This window comes from Penicillium roqueforti, assembly GCF_015533775.1.
Source record: "Penicillium roqueforti strain LCP96 04111 chromosome Unknown scaffold_45, whole genome shotgun sequence".
NCBI lineage: Eukaryota > Fungi > Ascomycota > Eurotiomycetes > Eurotiales > Aspergillaceae > Penicillium > Penicillium roqueforti.
Genome location: NW_024067609.1, coordinates 94,946 through 117,759, shown reverse-complemented (window position 1 = coordinate 117,759; position 22,814 = coordinate 94,946). Strand labels below are relative to the sequence as shown.

Here is a 22,814-nt window from a genome sequence, read left to right as displayed (position 1 = left end):
GGTGTCAAACGAGAAAAGGGCTTGCTCCTAGATGGATTTATATCCGTTTTCATCCTCCTTGGAGAAGAGCGATATGTTTAAAAGGCAAAAGGCGCATTCCGAACATGTTGACCAATCACTTCCCGTGACTTGAAAAGGACATCTGGAAGATCGACACTGCAACCGATTGATTTCAAAAGTCAGGTACCTCCCTTGCTTGCCGACTTCACTAATTTATGTACAAAGTTACGGTGTACGACTATCTCGGAGTTCAATCGCCTGATATGTAGTTGGTCTAACAGTGATCCATCTTTTGTGCCACGAGGCCTTCCCATCCCTTCCGCTTCCATCACGCCAAGGCGAATAACCCATCTGTATCTCCTGCAATATACAGAACAACTTATTACCTCGGCATTCCGAAACCCTGCAGGCATGTCCAATTGTGGGCCTCTATTGAGTAACCAGTGGACCGTGTCGCAGCTCCTTCACCCCTCTGCCCTGCTGCCCTGCATCATCAACTCCACCCTACTAGGGTGGCAACGCCGTGCGTCGACTGAAAACGATGTGTACCTGGTTCCATCAAGATGATCGTCAGGGCCGGTCACTTATCACGGTCGATGTCGCCGTCTGGCCATCGCGATGGATTTCGACATCAGTCTTTTTGGAAGCAATTCCCTCGACGCTGGATTAAGATGCTTCTCTTTCTCGCCTTAGTATGTTTCTTCTCCGTTGGTCTTGGTTTGGGTATCAATCGAAGAGACCAGAACTTTGAGCATGACCAGAAGTCACAAGATCTCGGAAGTGACCAGGCTATAAGCGGCTTTCCCCCTCCTCGTCAGACACAGCAACATACACATGATCCTACTATTGTCCGTGTGGGCGATGAGTATTATCTTTATCATGTTGGCGAACACATCCTCATCGACACTGCGCCTAGCCTGGCTGGCCCGTGGAAGCGCGTTGGCAGTGTGCTGGATGCCAAGAGTGTAATCCCAAAGGGTGATCGTGCCGCACCCTGGGCCCCGACCGTTATCGTTGTCGACGACACATACTATTGCTATTACAGTGTTAGCAAGGCTGGTTGCCGCGACAGTGCTGTTGGCGTGGCTACCTCTAACTCTCCTGGCCCAGGCAACTGGTATGATCACGGCATTGTCATTCAGACTGGCACGGGCAATGGATCGGAAATTTCTCCGTACACTAAGTCCAATGCCATTGACCCTAGCACATTGGTCACTCCCGATGGACATGCTTATTTGACATATGGAAGCTACTGGAATGGAATTTTCCAAATTCCGCTGAGCAAGGACCTCCTCTCTCCAGCGAGCACTACTGAACCCGATGACCGTCAGCTGGCGTGGGAACCAGAATCCCTCGCCCCGCCGAATCGCATGGCCAATAACATCTGTGGTGACCCAACCGGTCCCCATCCTATTGAGGGTGCTTTTATCTCCTACAACGATGGATGGTACTATCTCTGGTTTAGCCATGGTTTCTGCTGTAATCTGAAGCAAGACAACCTACCGGCCGCTGGTCAAGAGTAAGTCTTCGCTATCTAGTGACTTGTTGTTCTATACTCACGTACTTCAGATATTCCATCCGCGTTGGACGCTCTCAAAGTCCCCGTGGGCCATTCACAGACAAGAACGGTACAGATCTCGTCAAGGGCGGCGGCGAACTTGTCTACGGCTCGAACGGAGAGACCTATGCCCCAGGCGGGCAAGCTGTGATCCGTGACGGCGATACCGATGTGCTCTACTACCACTACTGTTCGTTTACCCTTAGACTCAAATACAATTTTTGAACACCATACTGACCTCATCGCAGTGAACACGACCGTTGGCATTGCATTCCAGGTGAGCTCACACTTGAATATTGGCAGACTTGTGGGCCACGATTGTCGTGGTTCATGCACCCCTGTCGATCCTCCTCTGTTACCCCTTGCACAAACGTCATCAAGATTTGATCTAACACATACAATCATAGGACGCCTTCCTGGGATTTAATCCTCTCAAATATGTCGACGGATGGCCTATCGCTCAAGCCTGATCGTCATTAATTTCCCTTATCTACCCTCGACACCTATAGACCTCCGGGATAGTCTCGCCCAAACCCCACCGCATCCCCTTTCTTTCGAGAATGGGATCGAATTCTGCACATTTTCGTGTTTCTTTCTCGCCAACATACCTGACACAGTCGCCTCGTCGTCTGTTTCGCGCTGATAGATTTGTTTTTATTCACCTCTCGCGATTATATTGCTTACACACATCACCGGTTCTGTTTAAAAGTTCCTTGTCTGCATTCTGTGGCGTCAGGTCCTGGGATATACAACTTTTTGCTCTCGGTATATTTGATCGTTTATGTTTGCAGTTTGTGACTTACCTTACCAAAATACATATATTTCTGCCAAAGCGGATACAATCTTAATACATTCTCCGAAGAAAATAAGCTCCAACGTTGCAGTAAAACGGTTATAAACTATACAAACACGCTAATTGTGTGCACAATTCTGCTGATTTTGCAGGTTTGTGAACGCCAAGACTCTAATTTATGCAAGAACTGGGTTTTCTAACGCATCTAGTCTAATGGGGCTCTCGATCTAGGTGAACAATGAGGTCGCTCGCGTTTGCGGCCTCTACCGGAGAACAACATATATAGCTAGCTCTTTTGGTCTTTCTTGGTCTATAAGCCGGGCTTTTTCCAGCGTAGGATATCGCTCAGAAATCAATCACAGCTCCTCCAGCTTCAACTCCTACTCGATTGATAGACCTAAAACCCTATCACTATGAATTCCTAATCTTAGGGCAAGAGAGGATTGGCCGGTGCGGAATATGAAGAACTCGAGATTCTTTGTTAGGACTTGGGTAGCCCCAAGTCTTGGCCTGTAATGTAGTGAACATCCCATCCTCATTCGATTCAGTTTCATTAGTATAGCTATGGATATACGAGCAATGTGTTTGAGAATCAAATGTATAGAAGTCTTAAGAGATTTAGCTATGAGATATAGATTTTTGGCATGACACAGGTTGTAGAAAAGAAATATCGACTATCATGAACGCAAATCCAGAAATCTGGAAAACTCCCCACCCCAATCCACACGAAATAATCAACTTGAATTCACCATTCCTGTTTCTCTTTCCAGCCGGAAGCCTGGCTTCGATTTTCCCATGCTGCATCCGAGCGTTCGCGGTTTTGACTACGACGCTGCCTCTTCTCATTCTCCTCCAATTCAATCACCCAGCGTTCTTTTTTCTTCTTCTTGTCTCTGTCTACATTGTGACCTTGGCTCCGGGCTGAGCTGCCACCGCCATGGTATTCTTCTTCATGTCCCCTGGAGTTACCCCATTTTTCATGGTCATTGTGACCTTGGCTCCGGGCTGAGCTGCCACCGCCACGGTATTCTTCTTCATGTCCCCTGGAGTTGTCCCATTCTTTATGGTCATTTTGTCCCCAGTCACGGTTGGGGCTTGACTGGTCTCTTGACCTTCGTTCCGAAGATGCACGGTAGTTGTCTTTGCCTTTCTTGTAAATTTTTGCATCATCATTTCCCCATTCACCGTGGCGGTTACGGTCTTCGTTGGAATAGTTGCTTCGTGGATGGCTGTTCTGCTGTGCACCATTGTCATCCTGACCCCAACCACCGGGCGGATCCGCTTCATTTCTTGACGCTTGATGTGGAGAAGCAGGGCGGTCGTTGGACCATCCATTGTGATGGTGTTGCTCTTCATTGCTTTCTCGTGTTCCATTGTTGTGTCTGTGGTCATCGTAATGTTCGTTATCCCACTGAGGGCTCTTTTCCCTTGGGCTATTGTGATTGTCTCGTCGTGGAGAATGTGATCCATTATTTACCAGATCTCCTTGGTCATTGTTGATATCGTTACCCCAATCGTTGTTGTCCTCGTTCTGCCCAGTATTGTGCTGATTGTCCCGCGTGCCGTCATCATCTCCCCATCCATCCCCACCACCATGGTTGTTGGTTTGGTCATTTTGTGCTTCTGTGTCTCCCCATTCATGATTCTGCTCGTCGTGGCCCTCCTGGGCATTGGGGGAATGAGCACTGTGAGGCTTCTGGTGGTTCTGGCCTTGGTTCTTGTATTTCTGTTTCGGCTGGCTTTGTTGGTTCTGCTTGCTCTGTTGCTCATCTTGGCCTTGCCGCTGCTGTCTTTCCTGTTGCTGCCTTTGTTTGTTTTGTAACGCTCGTTGCTTTCTTTGCTGCCGTTTAGATAACGGGTTCGGCTGCTGGTTCGCCATCTGAGGACTATGCGTGCTCGCTTGGGTTTGTCCTTGGAAAGGTTGGTCAGGATTCGGGTTACCGCTCGGCTGCCGTGGGTTAACGTACTGTGGCGGGACATGGGATAGTCTTCGGGCCTTTGGTCGAACCCATCCGCGAGGGGTAAAGTAGGGTCCAAATATGGCATTTTGGTCTCCGTTTGCGGGCTCATAGTTGGCCTGGGCGCGATCTTGGTTCCTTCTGTTGATGATTCGGCCTTCTTGGTGCAGTTGGGCCAAATGTGACCGATACCAAACGTAGAACAACCACGCGAAGGCCGGGGTGACCAACGCTATCGCCAGAAAAACTGCGACCAGAATATTGTCCTTCATGGTGCAACTCAGTAGCGAAAGAGTGACTCGAAGTGACGGGTTTGGAGTGCGTGCAGCTGCAGTGCTGGGAATGGATTTGTGTGGTGTACGTAGGATAAGGATGAATGGGCATAGAATGAAACAAAAAGAGGAGAATGAAGAGGGTGGAGAGTGGGAGGATTGATTGGAGGTCTTAAATAGGATATCGACATCAAGTGAAGAAGGTAAGAGGAAATGAGGAAGGAGCAGAGAAAACAGACTCGCAAACATGGCAAACGAGATATTTTTTGATCTTCTATCCAACGTATATGTAACTAGTTATCCTGGTTTCACTTTTAATGCACATTACATCTCACATTTCCAATGCAGTCTGGATCCTTGACAACCAATCCCCATGGACTGATGACAATTTGCCTGCGTCCAAGAGGGATTTGAGTGATCCCCGGAAGGCAGCCGGCTGCACTTGCAGACTCTCTGGTGCTGTGAAGACTTGTGAGGCTAGAGCAGACGAGATGATAATAACTCGGAGACCTAAGGTGAAGATCTCGGGCTTCGAGACCCAACCAAGAAGTCCATCTGGCTCTTTTTCGTCACCAACAAGAGAGCAGAGATAATTTAATCCCTCAAAGGTCCAGGCAGAAATTTCATCCAACGAAAGCTTAGCGTATGCCGAGGGAGTCAACCGCAACAGAGCTCGCGACCAAATATCAACCTCACGCACATCATCGATAAACAGATTCTGTTTCTCCTCCACGAAGAGGACGGTGCTCTCTTGGCGATACTCTGTGATCTGGTCTGACACGGCAACTGGGTGATTGCGTTCATCAGATCCACTGATCCTTGGCTCTTGGCCAGTCAAATATCGAAGAACCCGCTGCCCGAGGCGTGCGGAATCTGAATAGTTATCGATAATGAAGTCGGCAAGCAGGGCACTTGCATTAAGAGGCGCCAGGGCCACGTCGGCGTCAGGTGAAACTGACGAGTGTGACAGAATCCAAGAGGCACTTGACGCAGCCACATCGCGAATTTCGTCATCGTCATCATTAAGCATGTCATACAAGACCAAATAGACATCTAGTAGCACCGAATCCACACGTGGCTGGGAACCGGGGTATCTAAGAGCCCGTGAAAAGCTGCCAACGGATATGGCTGCAGCAAAACGGGTTGTGAATTCCTAGGAAACGAAAAAGATTAGATCAGTGACTCGATTGTATGCCAAATTTCTCGATAAAACTCACTGTCTCCTCGCTCAAGGCAGAGCGAAGCTTGATAGTCCAGCGGTGGATATCGCCTTCAGATGAGGACAAAGCTGCTTGATCAACAGATAGCCGGGTGGCCAGTATACAGCCTCGAAGTCGGAGCTCGGCGTCTGTTGCCTCTCGGTTCCATCTTGTGATATCTGTTTCAGGGCGGAAGCTCATTGCAATAGCATCCCATGGGATACCGATGCTTGGCACAAAGTCGGACAGTGATGATAACAAGTTCTCCTCGATAGAAGCCAAATTGGATGCGGCCATTGTTTTCACATCAGGTCGACTACCTCCCAAAATGACAGACGAATACAAGTCAGCCAATGGCTGTCTGTACCTGTCTTCTTCGCCAACTAATTCGTGGAGCTGCTCTAATATCCAACGAGCGACATCTGCATCGAATTGCGATACTCCAATGATGAATGCTGGGAGATGTTCCCACTGCTGGGAAGTAAGCATTTTCAATGTTGTGCACCAAGCAAGCGCTCTTCTAAGTAAGGCAGATGCTCGGCTAGTGCTTGAGATGTTCCATCCTGTCTGAGAAGCGTCAAAAACAAATCTCAAAATCTCATCGAGTTCGTGAACCTCGAATATCTCGTTTATAAAAGAGATAACTTGGTCTATAGATCTGTTAGCACGTATATTTTCTTTACTCTGGTGAATATCCTCACTTTCGTTATGTGCTTGTATCGCCCGCTCCAACGTGCCATTGAGAATTTCAACAAGCTCGCCTGCCACAGTTGGCGATTTTCCAACACGGAACAGATATTCTAATACAGTGCGCAAGGTCGTGAAAAGTACATCAAGGTTGGCTGTCAAATGATTAACTACAGTCTTATTAGGAATTGTTCAGCGGACTCACATTTCCAGAAATCATCGGTGGTGAAGGAGTATCGACGAAGGGCATATCGCACACACAAAGCAACACCGTGAACATAATTCTCGGTGATTTTTGAGGGACTCTTGACAAGAGTGCATAAATCCTCCGGGATATTTTGTCGGGTTAACAACGACGCATATACACGGGCTGCATGCTCTCTAACACCCCAAACTGGGCTGCTCAGGTGCTCCAGAACCAACCCGCGTAGCATCTCATCAATAGGATCATTCAAGCTAGGGACTTTGTCCCCAACGAGTTCTAGCGCAGGGAACACCCGCTCGGTAATAATATCAGTCCCCTCTGCTGCTTCGCCCTGCGTCGTTGTGAGAAGGCCAGAGAGCAGTTCAAGTAGACCAGGGTACTTGGGGAATGTTATCCGGGATCCTGGCTCTGAGCCCGAGTTTCCTCCAAAACCAGGCCCAGCGCCGGGAATGGCCCGGCACATTTTTGTGAGTAGGGCACGGAAGAGCATCAGTCCCGAATTGCGAAGGGCCCAGATTGGAGACCCAAGGCGTTCGGCGGACAGCGTCAGTGCTTTCATAATGAATGGCTCGGTATGGGAGCCAAGCTTCGCGTTGGTGAAGATATCTTTCAGGCAATTCATTGCATGAACCTGGGGCAGTTCTAAGTACTGTCTCTCTTTGTCGTACTCAACGGGAAGGGATGAGATCTCGTGGAGCTCGTTAATAGCCTCATTGAAGAAGGGAGTCCCGGGATCGGAACCAACGATTCCAGTCACCAGTGCAGGTAAGCCAGCAGACCGACGGGTGAGTTCAGATGCCGAGCCAAAGATAGTCGACTTAGCTTCCTGGTACCAGGTTCTCGGAAGTTCTCGGATTGCCGGATCCTTCGAGGAGCTGCATCGTTGACAGCATGTCGCAAATGTCTGTGAAACGTTGGAAAATGCACCTCTATGGCGAAGTTCAGCCAACTGTGTGAAGCTCACGCCTCCAATGTTTGCGAAATCCGCCATATTGAGTCCATCGTTGCCGCTTGGTCCGTAACTGATGTTTACCATGGTGGCATGAAGCAAGAGGCTGCTCCAGTCAGCGATCATGCATAGTCAAAAAAGATTTGAACTTACCTTGCTTCGCGAAGAGATCTCCAGGAATAAGAAAGGGCGTCCTTGGGTCCCACATTCAGGTCCTCGGTAGGCTCGTCCGAGTGACCTTCGGGTGAATCGATACACAGCAAAGGCTTCGCCTCAATCCAGATCTTATCGCAAATTGCAACAATACGGTCATGGACAGACCGCCAAGCAGCGGATCCCGAGTCATCAGATATCAGAGAGTGGAAGCTTGGCATAAGAACAATATACCTGGAATTGCAATTAGAATTTTATCACATATACGGACCGGGACAACATACCTAAGACCAGACGTATATCCATGAAGTGGTGCCTCGCGCATAGTTGAGCTGAAAAGGGTCTTTGAATCAAGTAGACGTTCCTCAAGCTTTCTTAAAATTGTGTCAACTACTGATGCCTTAGTTGTCCACCAATCAGAAACCGGTTGACCGGAGTTGGCTGGCAGGGCTGCGCAAAAGACGATATGATAGAGACGAGCAACAGTATCAGCGTGATCAGCTCGGCTCGTGTTACTTGCAAGGCTTTCCGCTCGGGTAATTGCATCTGTCAACCGCATGCCCGCAGTGGACTGTTGGTCTGTCTTGTTGTGCAAGCCGTTGAGCAGAATCTCTCGAGGGCACAGAATCAAGATCGAAAGCGAAGTTTGTCGAACTTCTTCAAATGGATCTAGCAGGAGATCAATCAACAACCGAAGTAGGTGGGCATCAAACACTTCGATATGAACTTTCCAAAGATTTTCCATCTCTGATTTTTGAAGCTTGACCTCTAAACGTGGATCAAGACCGGAGTCCAGCAGAAGCTTCAGAGCTTTGAGCGCCGTTATGTGGCGCGAATATGAGGCCGCAAGACGCAAATCATTACCCAATAGCTTTAGGTATGCCTTTAGGAACTCTATGGTTTCAGTTTCATTTCTGACCTGGCCTTGACCTGGCTTGTTGGCTGTTTTGTCTGTCTGTGAAACAACGTCTTCATCTTTAACAATGCCACCTCTTAGACGAACAAAGAATTTTCGTGTCAGACTCAGAATTTCTCCGCGAGTATATGCGTCGGATTCAGCATGCATCGAGGGTAGTCCTCGAAGGATAACGTTCGTTGCCCCAACAGTAAATGGCTTTACTGTGGAAAATGCCGTGATCAACAGCGAGAGAGCTGCTATACGGATATTGGCCTCGCGGTGCAGGAGAAAGTTGCCGATCACGTCGCTCTTCAGGACTAACACCTCATTTTCGTCGAGTTTCATTTTGCCAACATTAAAAATATCTGCGCATATTAGCCAGTCACCAATAATAATAGGTCAACAATGCCACTCACAATCTTCATGAACCAGGTTGGTTTTCTTGCCGATCTGCAGAGCAGCGAAAAGAACCATATACTCTGCCTCAGGCGCATCAGTCATATCACCTTTGAGAAGGCTCTTGACTGGAAGTGTGTCAAGGAAGATCCTGAAGCCATTGGGGTCGATGGTAAACAAAGGCTGCAGGAGCCTATTTGACAGATCTTCCAAGGTTTCTATGTTTTGTAAGACCATGCGTCTCACTGGGAGTACCCACATCGCTGACAGCTTTTCCGGTGAGGTTTCAGGCTTCATCTTCTGGATCAAAATTGCCAGTAAGTTACCAGCTGATACGGCCATGGTCCTATTGTTGGTTTGGATCAAGAGTCCCAGAACAAAGATCCTCGTTGCCAGTTCATCGGGCAGGCTGCCAGATGCAATGTCAAAAGCGGGGCCCGCTTCGCCTAGGGAGAGAGTTTCATGATCGTTGGCGAAGAGATTTGCCCATTTATCTGTATTCTTTAACAGCCACTGGCGAGTCAATGGGATAAACTCGCTGGGTAACAGGGCATCCCTTCTGATGAATGTCTCCAAAAATACCAGACACCCCTTCAGGCGTGATTGAGGCTCCCCAAGCACAATGCTAGGAATTATGGCATCAATGACTGCGGTTTGAAGGGCTGCTCTCGTTGTTCCTTGGTGATTTTTGACTAGGATAGCAATAACCGAGGCGAGGAGTTTCTTAACAGGCTTTGGCTTTGCATCTTCATATCGAGTCAAACAAATATCGAATATTGACAGCCATGCTTCTTGTGAGAAAATCAACCGTTGAGTCGCGTCACATTGTGACTTGGTGGCAGCATCAATAAAAGCAGAGGCAGCATTGCATGCCTCTGCTGAATGAGGTTGCGAGATAGATGCTGTCGATAGCGTCAGAACCAAAGACCGCCATACCCGGTTCACCTTTCTTGTGGAAATATTAGAACAAATTAGTTATTATGGATTGAACATATACTTCACTTACTCGGTGTCTTGGCATGTCAGTGTGAATTTCACCAATGGGCCTTTGGCGATATCTCGGAGGGTTTTTTCCGAGAACAACTGCACAATCTGCGCAAGGTCGTCCATTTTGATACGACACATTGCACCTGACGTGAATCACCAACAGTCAGAGTTCCAATCACACAAGCCTCGGTATCTTGGATAACGGTTTACGCGAAAAAGATCTCCCCGACGTTTAATTTTTAGAGATTTATGCTCCCCGCGATGCCTCAGGCCGCCAAGTGATAAATGTGGGATTCCGAATCGGGTTAAGCGTCTATCCCTCGGCCAAATTCTTCTCCGTAGATCGCCGGAAGTCACGGGACCGAAGTTTTTGCTGTTCCGATGCCAGTGGAGCTGCGAGCACAGGGTCATCACTTCTTTTCCAGTCATCCGTCCCTGCCTTCCAAGGTTCTCCTTAGGTTCTTGTAATTTTATCTTCTATCCTTTATTTTTCTATACTTCTTTTCACAATGTCCATCTGGGACTCCCTCAGCGGCCGCAAGCAAACCGGGCCCGAGGCCTTCGACCCTTCAACCGCGCAAGATGCCACATCCTTCCTCTCCGAGGTCGCTATTCCCGATCCCTCTCGCCTCCATCCTCTGGCTGGTTTGAACCAGGATACCCTCGACTACCTCTCCCTCGATGACACTGCCCTTGACGAACTCCCCGGCTCCCGATCAGTGTTGCCATCCCGTGGATGGTCAGATGACCTTTGTTATGGTGCCGGTACTACCTATCTCGTTGCACTCGCTACTGGAGGCGCGTGGGGACTTGTAGAAGGATTGAAAAAGACACCACCCACGGCAGCACCCAAAATTCGACTCAACGGTGTACTCAACTCCGTTACCCGTCGCGGTCCGTTCCTCGGAAACTCGGCTGGTGTTGTAGCTATGGTTTACAACGGATTCAACTCCAGCCTCGGATATGTGCGAGGCAAGCATGACGCGACTAACAGCATCGTGGCCGGCGCATTGAGCGGCATGGTCTTCAAGAGCACGCGTGGACTTAAGCCAATGATGATCTCTGGCGGCATTGTGGCTACCATTGCTGGTGCCTGGGCTGTATGTATATTGCTGTGATATGCTGCCTGATTTTTGCTAACCTCGATCCTACAGGTGACCCGAAGGGCCTTCTTCTAGATTGCTAGCTTGGCCAGTTTTACCCTACTCCGCTTCTCGGTTATCCGATACTCCATACCCTCCACGCTACCCTTAAACGACATTGGCGGTTGACTATTAGCCGCCTCGCTTTGTCTTTCCGCCTGCGATGTATTACAACTATTTTTTTTTTTATTTCCCCTGCGGGTCTCCTCACTCCGGCGCTTCGAGCTTCATGTTTCGCATTTATGCGTGGGTTGGGAATGGGATGTGCAACTGGGTTTGTACTTTGTATTTCTTCTGTGTACATAGAAAAGTCTCTTGCATACCTGCGATTCATTGGCTATGACGCTTGCAAGTGTCTGTCAGTTACGTATTCTAATGCTGCTAGTGACTTCCAATAGACAAATTCTCACACTTCCTGATTTCTAATGAGTGGAGTTCACATTTCTACTCACATTTTAGCTGCGAGATGAAAGAATATTCGGTAACCTTGGAGAGCGATGCCGCAAAAAAGCAGGCTATAGCTCAATATATAACTCATTTGTAGAAATACTAACCTTCGGAGCCAACGAAATACTCCTAAACCTAGTTTATTTGCTGGCGCAATACCACCCGGCGGTGGCAAACATCCGCGGCGTGGATCAGGGACCGGCGATTGCCGACGTGCGGGCAAATGGGTTGCCCGGGCCAGAGCTTTCACCCTTCCCAGATCCTTGGCAATGCCGGATATATCGTCAAATAATGCAAGAGTCCCAAAACCACGCACCAAGACTTTCACTGGATGCTGGACTTGTCGAGACCGCCGAGTGAAGTGCGACGAAGAATACCCTCACTGTGGGCGCTGCCAGCGGAGTGGTTGGGTGTGCAAAGGGTATGGTTTGCGCCTAGGATGGTCTCAAGCCCCCGGGCGTCGCTCTCATCGGCGCCAATTGCGAGCCCCATTATCAGATGCGGACCAAGGGTTGTCATCTGCCGCTGTTACGGAACTACTGGTTGAGTTAGATGGATGTTCAGGGCATGGCTGTGCCCAACAACGAGGACCGTTCTCGGTGTTCTCTTTGTCAAGCCTAGAGACTCAAGATTCAACCTGTGTTGATCTACCTAACTTGGAAGTTTCACTTTTAGACCAAGAAACGGAGGTTTCACAGCATATCTCGGACTTGGTCGACTTAGCAGATGGCGACAGAGGTAGCGAGTTGGCTTCACCGAAGCCCACGTGGGCCGGCTCATCATCTACTACCGCGCCGTTTATGTTTGAATCCCACAAGGACTTATGCACGGTATCATCAAGGCCTAATGATCTGGTCGGTGATATGTCTATCAATGAAGTCGCCTATGTTCACCACAAAAGCCCCAGAAATATGCCGTCAGAACCGAGCGACTACGGCAGACCAATATCAAATATCTACAACAATCGGACTGTGATATCCCCCTGGGATTCCTTGAGTCCATTGGTTCTCCCAAGACCAGAGACAGAGCTAGTCCATCACTGGGTTGTTTTTCTCAGCGGAAACATGCTCTTAATTGACACCCCGGACAATCCCTGCCGGGCAGTGTTCTTGCCTCTGGCTTTGAAAGGCCTTGATGCCTCCCCAGCAGAATCGAACATCCATCTCTCAATCTTCCACGCTATCTGTGCCTCCTCTGCTTTTAGTCTTTCTCACCTCCGGCATGATTCGCGGTACCATTCCATCGCCGTCCACCATGACCAGCTAGCTCTGGGTCATTTGCGAGGAAGCCTACAACAGGCTAGCTGCCTAGATGAGCCCACTTTAGCCGCTGTCCTTACCTGCATCTCCGCTGAAGCTATGTCTGGTCGCCGCAGCCGATGGAGAGCACACGTTTCTGGATGCCTTGGCCTCCTGGAGAACGAGATCCATGGCGATTGGATCCGTACTCCGACTGCTGCTAGATTGGTTAAAAGCTACTTGTCCCTTTCCTCACTATGCAGTCTTCCTATACCTGACCAGCTCATGTCGCTCCTCAATGGCCCCTCCCATTTACATCACTACCTAGAACAATCGCATGGAGTCACAATACCACTGGTCCAATGCCTCGCTCAAATCACCACACTTGTTGAGTCCCAGACACAGCTTTCCACCGAAGAACTCGACCGGCTCCAACTCCAGCTCTACTTGAACTTTCCGTCCTTGTCCAACCCAGACGCCCCCGGTTCGGTCATTGTCCAACACGCTTTGAACTCATTCTACTATGCGACGATTGTATATTTCCGCCGCAGTTTGCGTGGCGCACCATTGTGCGACGTACAGGATCTGATTGAGAAAGGCATACACGAGCTTGAATCTGTCGATGCGCTCACGCGCGACAAGGGTGGCTGTTCCTATAACTGGGCAAGTTTTGTGGTTGCGGCTGACTGCGACCGGCCTGATCTGCAAGATCGAATGTTGGCATTCTTTCACCGGAAGAGTCGGCACGGCATCCAGAGTATCAATATATTATGTGAAATCGTTCAAGCTCTGTGGAATCGGCGGGCAGTGGCTGGACCGTACGTTGATATACAGTGGCAGGATATTGCAAGAGAAGCTGATTTTGACTTCATGCTTGTTTGAATGTGTATATAAACATACATATCCCAACGTGCTATAGTCCATTACACTAGGGCTGGCTCTTCTTAAGATTTTAACCGTCCATGCTCCAATATATTGACCTCGGCATGTTACATCTATAAATACTCGGGGCCCACAGAACAAGAGGCTAAGCCATGTGGAGCCCAAAGTGGGTACTCGAACCATTTCCCCAGATGAACGGCTACAGAACTTCGATTTAGATCTCCACAAATAAAAGTACCGGGAATTTCATTTGTGTCTAATCACTGTGATCCACCGAGACCGTTGGTACATAGTAAAACATGTCCTCTTCACAGTATGGCCAGTGCGTTAGGAGGACTGGCGACAGCACCAGGGAAATTCAGCGGGGACGAAGTAAGCAAGAAAGAATACTGCCTACTAGCCCTACAGGCATGAGCCAACGCTTTCAGATCCCAAAGCTCACCTAGCGGAATACCCAGCAAACTAAGACACCACTGATGCAACACAAGCTCATGGGTAGGCTGCTCAACACCATCGATGATAGGCGGCATAGCCTCAACCGCCGTGTTATCACTAGCAACAGCAGCGAAATGCCGATCCCAAAGCCAACGCGCCATTTCCTTACTCCCCTCCAGCCCACACATCTTGCCGCTGCTCATCGCAGCGCCCTGCTCGGCACCGGTCATCTGACCCAGCGTCTCTGTTACCCCGAATCGGATAAGGAGGATATCTCCTGCTTTGAAGGTTATCCCCTGCCAGGTAGCCACTGCTTCTAGCTCTGTGGTCCCGATGCGGAAGCCGGAGAATTGGTCGTAGTTTATCGCGTGCGTCTGCGCGTAACTCTTGAAGTCGATTAGTACGCCTCGGCCTGTCACACAGCCGCGTTGGTGCCAGTCTGGTGTCCTCCATTAGCCTTTTTCAGTGTTGATGTTGAAATTGGTTGGACTTTTGCTTACGGTCTAGTGTTGGAAGATCTGGGGCAGATTCGGGAGTCTGAAATGCATCGATTGTTGGTTTCGCTCCGTTGTAGGTGAGGCCGGTTGGGAGGTGCATGAAGTGAGCTGGGTTGCGAGTCAGTTCTCTTATGAATTCAAGAATCTAAAGTTCTTGGACTCACAGAAACTATCCCATTGACTACTGGCTTGGGTGTTAAATTCGACCTGGGATTAATTAGCTCTGGTATGAGAGAGAACAACCTGGCAGCACAATACCTCGTCGTCAAATCCAAAGTGGCTGCCAGATGCTGCGTCTTTCAACTTCATGACATTGTGACAGAAGCTTTTTCGAAAGAACCCTGGGATTTTGATGCTCCCGATGGGCCAACTAGTGGTATTAGGTCGTATTCTGGAGATTATGAAGGGCATTTCACTTTAAGGAAATAGACACGCCTTGGCGTACCTCCGTGACAGCATCCTTGACGACTTCTGGAGTGAGTAGATTCAGGGTGCCGAGAACATCTTTCTCGTCGTCTTTGTCGAAGATGCCCCATGCACAGCCTTGCGGCATCCCCTCGACAGGAGGAAGGTCATCGAAGTTTGGAAGAGATGCCATGCTCCATAAGATAATAATGAGGTCTGAGTCAAATGGCTTGTAGAGGGTAGAGGTCCCGAATTGGGAAATGTGTGCCAAAAGGAACTGTCAAGTTCCCCTGCCCGGGGGGTATCAGTTGTTTTGATTCTGTCACATCCGGGTTTGGGCTTTGGGGCTTTGTTTTTAATTTCCTGACGTTCGGCGTTCGGCGTTCAGCATCCCGAGGGATTGAATACAAGACTTGCCTCAATAGTGTTATGTCTTCATCTTATCGCGTCTCTAAAATAAATATCAATCCAATGTTATGAAAGAGGCTGCTCCTGTCCAACCACAGCGCCATGCTCCTGCACAACGTGAGCACAACCTAACCGTGTACTACTAGCATGAAGGATTTGTACGTTTTTCTAGATGAAGCAAAATGTGCAAAGCCCTGATAGGAAAATTCGAGCGAGCTTCAAGATAGCTTATAGCTTCGGCGCGAGCCTAGTCAATCGATACATGTGGGGTAGAATTCTAGTCCGATGCATCTGCAGACATCCGACTCAAGAGGAGCATGATGTGTGCAAAGGATAATGACTTTGCAGATAATCTAACAAATGAGAAGGACACCCCAAAGCCAATAGTTACTCCTTTGCTCTTGATAGTTGATATCCCATCATTTTCGGTCTGACAGAATTCACCATATAAAGCCCCACCGCGGTCGGGTCCGTGCCGATCCTCTCCCAGCCACTCGCAGCCAGCAATTGAGCACGGAACATCCGTGGACGGCGATGATCGACGGGTTCGGAACTGGAAGGTCTTGTCTTTTGCTCTCAATCCCGCAGTAGTGGGCCTTGGTCACGATGGCAAGAAGAGTGGATAACCCTAACACCCGAAAACTTCCCCCACCAACCTTGGATCTCGCCATATAACGCCTCCAATTAATTGCATGTAGATAGTACCCCTTGCCATCGACGCCTCTCCCGCAGTAGCCGCAAAGATCCATGGATGGCCCAAGCAACATCATGCGGCTGATTTATCCGGAGAATGGGTTCTAACGGGTTAGATCGGGGCCACATCAGCTCCCAGGAATGGAGATTTGGTTATTGGTTCGTATATTACCGGGTCGGAAGAAGAAAACTTGAAAGGCTACTCAGTCAATGGGACTAGGTGTCGTCATACGGTTAGCAAGGTCTTTCACGATTTTGGGTTCGGGGGCAAGCCACGACGAATGCTAAAATTAGCTATACCAGTGGCGTACAGGACGTGTTTGGCCCCTACATGCAGGTAAGCGATTCCGGTTCCAGCCGCTAAGCTATCGTTCCCGAGGGCCGAGAGCAAGGGTTGAATATTGAGGTATATTTGAGGTATGAAGGAAAGAGAATGAAGTGTACGGCGTAATATGTAGGAGGGTAGAATGATCTTCGGATAAGATATGTATGAGGCATAATCTATATCTGAGCTCCGAGGTCACAAAAAAGTGCAGATGATAGTCACACCACCTTCCCCTTTGGGAACTACAACTCGGAGCAATCAGATTCGGGGCTCACAGGTATCAACGCAGAATTAAAGATATATACCGAGATCGGATCTGATCCAATTGGCTCCTAATGTGCAATAGATATGAAGATAAAGTAATATATGCCATCTCCTATCCCCGTATCTCCTTATTCCCATCTTACCAAATCGAAATTGCAGTATAAACTCAAGTAAACACTGCGGGGAGCACATGGGGAACTAACCATATTGGGATCGTCAGCTGACTAGCATCCCCATTCATCCTGCCCAGGTGATTTCTTGAATTTTTTTTTTTCTTCTTTTCGCTGCATCATCGCCCGGCCTTGCGCAGGTGGCGCTTTTTTTCTAATTGCATTTACTTTGGGTCCTTCATTTCCCCCTTTCCTTCATTTCCCCCTTAATAATCCATCTTGCATGCGGTCTGACCTTCCGTTATACCTACGGAGTAGAGAGGCGACCCTTAACGGGTCTTACGCTAAGGCCATTTAGGCTTGGAGGCTTAATTGGGGGGTTCCAAGACTCTTATCTTTGGCCGTTTTTATACCTTGTGACTCCGACCCCCCAAAACACCCTCGGAGGATAGAACTCAACGCACCCGGCCTTCCGTTTGCGGCCGCGTCATCCTTCCTCCCAACACCTTTTCGGTTCCAAAATGATACACAAGTCCGGTCTATCGACCATGTCAACAATGTTTCAAGATGCAAGCGACAATGAACATACAAAGAAAGAGGAGATTGACAGCCCTCTTTCGGTAGACGACCTCGCACCTTCCTTCGCACCTTCCATAGCACCTTCCATACTTAATCACGTTTCGCCACTGCCGTCTCTTCAGATTCGCACCGATCTACCCAGTATTCGACCGTCCAGCTCGCGAGAATCCGATCCTTATGCTTCGACCAGTTTTTCCGGAAGCTATCCAAACCGCACCCCGAGCCTTCGTGCCCTCATCGCACCACCTACATACAGTGGTTCCTTGTCCCCGGCATCCATCATGTCCTCGCCTCAATTGAATGCGATGGGTGACATAACTCCATTGCCATCGCCAATTGGAGGAGCTTCCCCGTGGCGGAAAGGTGATTTACCGTCGTTATCTCGTTCTTCGTCGATAGCGTCGCGCAACGGCTCCAGTCTTCGCCTGAGCGATTCGTCACAAATGCTTGGGCCCCCCGTCATGCCCCGTTCGCGCGCCAAACCATACACTGGAATTGATGGCCAAGGGGAAGAGTCATTCGTGAATAATTGGCATCGTCGCGACTCGTCCTCAAAGCATTCTCATTCTCGGAATCGCAGTCTGAGTGACTATGCACCACCACCCGGCCGGGTCTCTGTTCCTCCCCGTCCGATTGCAGTGCAAGGGAATACTGGGCTTGGGATCGCCCCGTCGTCGAGCATAGATTCGAAGTCCAATGGACTTCATCGCGAACAATATCTCGCTGTCTACCGAGGTATCGCATTGCCGACCGTTCGTCCTCCCAGCCCGCCTCGCAGCAGTGGCAGTGGATACAGTGACAATGAACCCGTTATCCGTTACCCCGCCCCTCTGTCCGCGTCTCAGGATATCTATTCCGTCCGGTCGGTCCGTACAGAGCAGGCCCGTATCTACCAGAAAGTCCGGACATTGGGCCAGGGCACATTCAGTCAGGTCAGTTTGGCAGCACGTGTGGAACCTTTCCCCGGGATGCCTTTGTCGCCGGATGGTGATGGAGCTGGCACATTCCACGGGTTTGTCAACAATCAGAAGCTGGTCGCAGTCAAAATCATCGAACATGGACCCGCTGGAGGCGCGGATGAGGGCCGACTGGAAATATCACTCAAGCGCGAAGTAGAAATCTTGAAGTCGGTCAACCATCCGTCCCTTGTCCAACTGAAAGCATTCGGCAGCGATGAAAAGCGTGCTTTGTTGGTTTTGGACTATTGTCCTGGTGGAGATTTGTTCGAGTTTGCCACATCAGGAGCTCGTATGTCCGCGGATTTGATCCGGCGCATTTTTGCCGAATTGGTTGATGCTGTGCGTTATCTGCATGCTCATTACATCGTTCACCGAGACATCAAGTTAGAAAGTGAGACAGCGTTGTTTGCCAGGATACTGCAGACCTTATACTGACCATGTTTCCAGACGTTCTGCTTACCATGCCCGCTCATGTTATGGATGATGTGCAAGACTGGCGTACCTACGACCGCGCCGTCGTCACCCTCAGTGATCTCGGCCTGTCTCGACGTATCCCTGAACCACCAGAGAGTCCGCTCCTGCAGACCCGGTGTGGAAGCGAAGACTACGCAGCCCCCGAAATTCTGATGGGCCAGGCTTACGACGGCCGCTCCACTGACGCCTGGGCACTCGGTGTTCTACTCTATGCCATCATGGAGAATCGGTTACCCTTCGATGTTCTGCCTGGCACTCGAGGAGATCCTGCCAAACTTCGTGCCCGGACTCCGCATCGTATCGCACGGTGTGAATGGGCTTGGTATAGATATGCCGACGAGGACGAGGAATGGGACCCCGAAAAGGGCAAAGGACTCGAAGGGGCCCGTGACTGTGTGGAAGGTCTTCTCAAGCGCAACACAAAACGCAAGACCCTTGATGAGATTGCTGCTATGGATTGGGTGCGTGATGCTATCAATGTACCCGGTGGTTTGAAAAGAGGCGACAAAGAAGTGCCATAGAGCCGGTCTCCAATGTGCCTTGCTGTCCGTTTTTTTTTTTTTTTTTTTTTTTTGGCCCTCCTTTCGATTCTTTTTCTCCCCTTTCTGATGCTCTTTATTCTATTCCCTTTCTTGACTCACATACCTTTTCTCTTGTGTCGTTTTTTTACTCATCATTATTATTCACGAGGCATGATGACTGAATGAGTCATTATGTGGATTGGATTTTATGTTTTTATGGCTAGACCGGCTTTTTATACCCTTTTTTACATACAACTACCTCCAGGAGGTAAGACATGGAAATACAAAGACACGTTTCCCATCTGTTCATTCCCTATCTTGCCCATATCACCCTTCACATACCCCTTCACATACGAAGCTTGCTACAGACATGCGAACTGGTGATAGTCACGATATCGTGACCGAATTAGTCGATTGAAAAGTTGATCACCATATCCGAGCGGTCAATAAAGAAGCCGGACAGAGCTGCGGTTCCTGTCCCAGCCGTTGACAAATGAACTACTAAACCATTGACAGGTCAGCAACATGATACATCATGTGGGATTGGCTCTTGGGAATGTGCGCCCGAATGAAACACTAACAAACGACTAAACCGATGTCCTTCCTCAGTTTCAGCGTAGATGGTTTTACAGTTTCGGATCTCATTGGCCTGTCATTGTTCCCATCGCGTCTCTTCTAATTTCATATTTGTTACATTCAGCCTTGCTATTAGTATTCGACATCTCCAAATATCATGACGTCAAGAACTCGACACAATCATATGCTCTAGAATCCAAGCTGAATCCAAGCCAAGCCAAGCTTTGTTCCCATGCGGCCAATCGTATTTGTTGTGGACGCCCTGGATGGCCCGGATGGGGCTGTGCTCGTACTCGGATTTCAGCCTATCGACGGCCAGCGGAGAAGTCGACGGAGAACCCGCGTGATGGGAGTGCCCTGCTTCTTACGCGTGCTTGACATGAAGGACCTGCATGACTCCTGCATTGCCTTTTTCTTTTTCGCTTTACATCGCTGTACGATGTGCGAGGGACAAGGACCGGGGTTCTTGAGAATACGTATAGGATAGCCCATATTGAATCCAGGCACTCCACGCATTTCACACACACTGAGTTGGGATATACGCCATGGCCTTTGGCCGTTCGAGTCGCTCAAAGAGACCGACATCTCCTAAACCACCGCCAAAACCACCACGTCCGGAAATAGGGGTACCGCAGAAATATGTCGATCCTCCGTATGGGTCGCCAGCGGGGGCGTATTCAGTCAACACATTTCATACATTTAACACATCTCATACATCTACCGTGGCATATAATCCAAATATGGCAATGTCTATGGCTCGTATACAACCTCAGCCACTCTATCCTTTCCCAGCACCTGCCTCAAGCAGTCCCCCCTGGAACGCTCACCCACCGAAACTTTCAAAATGGACATCGTGTACGAATTTGAACCAGTCAATGACCAGCTTGGTATCGCATACGTTCGAGAAGACCAATGCGACAATCCTTGATCTCGAACATTTGGTCCGCCAGAGTTTGGGTGGTGGCGCAAACGTCAAGGAGGCCACATCGCGGTTGTTAGATCAAGTCATCACCTCGATCGACCTGGGGTCGTTTTGTGGGAGAGAAACTGAACTAAGTAAGTGGTATGGTTCGGATTGTATTATCGAATGATACTCATTTGTGACAATAGTTGCTGCTTGTAAAATTCCTCATCAGTCAGACGAGAAGAAAGATCGATCAAAGCGAAAAGCGAAGAAGCCAACAAGATCTGTGGATTACTTCTCGAAGGTGTATCTGTATGCCAATTCGCGGTTACCGCCTCATTTAACAACGCTGAAATTGTAAGACCCTCCACACTCCGGTCATATTTAGCCCAACTTGCTCATCTCGCATTCAGCTATCCTCCAACATATCCCCTCCTCCAGCTAGCAGCCAAGTACTCGCGCCGGGTTTACGACAAGCCTTCAGGCCATGAACGGCATTCATACGTGGACTCCGATTGGCTACACGGCACCAAAGCCATGGTGGTCAAATCGCTCCCAATCGACGACATGAACACGATTGTCTTCGCCATACGTGGCACGCAGAGTTTCCTCGACTGGGCCGTGAACGTCCGGGCAGCACCAGTTCCTCCCATGGGATTTCTAGACGACCCATCCAACTGCTGTCACTCGGGCTTCCTATCCGTGGCCCGAAAAATGGTTGCCCCCGTCGCTGCCCGGCTACGTAGTCTTCTTGAAGAAGATCCCTCACGCATGTCCTATTCGCTAATCTTCACTGGCCACTCCGCGGGCGGTGCCGTCGCCAGCTTGCTATATCTACACCTCCTATCCGAGTCTCCAGCCGTGCAATCCGAACTCATTCATCTCCGCGGCTGCTTCAAACACATTCATTGTGTCACATTTGGTGCTCCACCCATATCGCTTCGTCCCTTGCAGCTCTCTCCTACTGCCCAGAGGTCAAAGTCCATGTTTTTCGCTTTTATCAATGAGGGTGACCCAGTTTCCCGTGCCGACAAGAACTACTTCATCTCATTGCTAGATCTGTATGTTTCGCCCGCTCCGGGGTCAGTGCTAGCCTTGTACGACAAGAAGAAGAAAGCCGCTCCTATATATTGGAGGACTCCCTCGTCCGATCTGTCACTCGCTGGTCGGCTTGTTCTACTTCGTCCGCGAGACCAACCGACTAGCCAACCTGTGTTTGTAGCGCCACCGGTCCCTGGTGGCCCTCCTGCACTGCCACCGCGGGAGAATGTGGATGCCTGTGGGATCGTAGACACTGAGCTCCGAGGTGTGGTCTTTGGTGATCCCGTTATGCATTTCATGGACTTGTATTCTCGTCGCATTGATGCTTTGGCTAGAGATGCCTTGACCAGACGATCATGATGTATCATGGCTTAGTGTATAGAGGTTTTGTTCCCATTAGCAGCTTTTGAAATACCCAATACCCATTTACTATTTTTACATACGCGGCAGATTTGTTTACTCGCTATTTTTGGTTATTTAATATTAGTGTTTCAAGGTTATACGTAGCAAAGTTGTTTTCACAGAAGATACGAAAAAGACATCTGAAAAGGCTACCTGCTACCATTGAGCTAACTAATGACCCAAAACTTCACACTTTGTTATACAGAATACTCCTATCATCATTTTCATTTCTGGCTTTTGAGACAATGTTCTATGTATGTCTTTGTTGATCTGATGTCTCACCCGCTCAAAGCGTGTTAAAGAAACAAAGGAAGAGACCGAAAGACCCAAAGTCTTCAAAGATCAATGAATATTCCGCAAATATATAACCATCTACATAGATTTTAAAATCACAAGCCAGCCTCAAGAGCAAAGCAACAGAACCCCTAAGTATACTATACCGGGTCTGTATCTCTCC

The 22,814-nt window shown here is 49.2% G+C and overlaps 8 protein-coding genes across 8 annotated transcripts; 5 read left to right on the top strand and 3 right to left on the bottom strand.

The window, feature by feature from the left end:
• Positions 1–563: 563 nt before the first annotated feature.
• On the top strand, positions 564–2,028 carry LCP9604111_9338 (putative endo-arabinanase; the record flags this gene model as incomplete). Its single annotated transcript, XM_039077581.1, has 4 exons — positions 564–1,519; positions 1,570–1,748; positions 1,807–1,835; positions 1,966–2,028. The coding sequence occupies 4 exons, from the start codon at positions 564–566 to the stop codon at positions 2,026–2,028; spliced, it is 1,227 nt and encodes a 408-aa protein (XP_038924699.1).
• Positions 2,029–3,096: 1,068 nt separating this feature from the next.
• LCP9604111_9337 (uncharacterized protein) lies at positions 3,097–4,581 on the bottom strand (the record flags this gene model as incomplete). The annotated part of the gene is made up of 1 exon (XM_039077580.1): positions 3,097–4,581. The coding sequence occupies one exon, from the start codon at positions 4,579–4,581 to the stop codon at positions 3,097–3,099; it is 1,485 nt and encodes a 494-aa protein (XP_038924698.1).
• Positions 4,582–4,912: 331 nt separating this feature from the next.
• Positions 4,913–10,178, bottom strand: LCP9604111_9336 (uncharacterized protein; the record flags this gene model as incomplete). Its single annotated transcript, XM_039077579.1, has 8 exons — positions 4,913–5,734; positions 5,799–6,430; positions 6,482–6,622; positions 6,673–7,727; positions 7,775–8,008; positions 8,059–9,037; positions 9,089–10,017; positions 10,075–10,178. 8 exons carry the CDS (start codon positions 10,176–10,178, stop codon positions 4,913–4,915), a joined length of 4,896 nt encoding a protein of 1,631 aa, XP_038924697.1.
• Positions 10,179–10,564: 386 nt separating this feature from the next.
• LCP9604111_9335 (protein transporter TIM23) lies at positions 10,565–11,233 on the top strand (the record flags this gene model as incomplete). The annotated part of the gene is made up of 2 exons (XM_039077578.1): positions 10,565–11,155; positions 11,210–11,233. 2 exons carry the CDS (start codon positions 10,565–10,567, stop codon positions 11,231–11,233), a joined length of 615 nt encoding a protein of 204 aa, XP_038924696.1.
• Positions 11,234–11,913: 680 nt separating this feature from the next.
• On the top strand, positions 11,914–13,764 carry LCP9604111_9334 (Zn(II)2Cys6 transcription factor; the record flags this gene model as incomplete). Its single annotated transcript, XM_039077577.1, has 1 exon — positions 11,914–13,764. The coding sequence occupies one exon, from the start codon at positions 11,914–11,916 to the stop codon at positions 13,762–13,764; it is 1,851 nt and encodes a 616-aa protein (XP_038924695.1).
• Positions 13,765–14,072: 308 nt separating this feature from the next.
• LCP9604111_9333 (uncharacterized protein) lies at positions 14,073–15,294 on the bottom strand (the record flags this gene model as incomplete). The annotated part of the gene is made up of 5 exons (XM_039077576.1): positions 14,073–14,638; positions 14,700–14,804; positions 14,861–14,903; positions 14,955–15,066; positions 15,113–15,294. The coding sequence occupies 5 exons, from the start codon at positions 15,292–15,294 to the stop codon at positions 14,073–14,075; spliced, it is 1,008 nt and encodes a 335-aa protein (XP_038924694.1).
• Positions 15,295–17,458: 2,164 nt separating this feature from the next.
• LCP9604111_9332 (putative protein kinase) lies at positions 17,459–19,434 on the top strand (the record flags this gene model as incomplete). Its single annotated transcript, XM_039077575.1, has 2 exons — positions 17,459–18,830; positions 18,887–19,434. The coding sequence occupies 2 exons, from the start codon at positions 17,459–17,461 to the stop codon at positions 19,432–19,434; spliced, it is 1,920 nt and encodes a 639-aa protein (XP_038924693.1).
• A 1,316-nt stretch (positions 19,435–20,750) lies between these two features.
• On the top strand, positions 20,751–22,315 carry LCP9604111_9331 (lipase family protein; the record flags this gene model as incomplete). The annotated part of the gene is made up of 3 exons (XM_039077574.1): positions 20,751–21,066; positions 21,121–21,271; positions 21,328–22,315. The coding sequence occupies 3 exons, from the start codon at positions 20,751–20,753 to the stop codon at positions 22,313–22,315; spliced, it is 1,455 nt and encodes a 484-aa protein (XP_038924692.1).
• Positions 22,316–22,814: the final 499 nt, after the last annotated feature.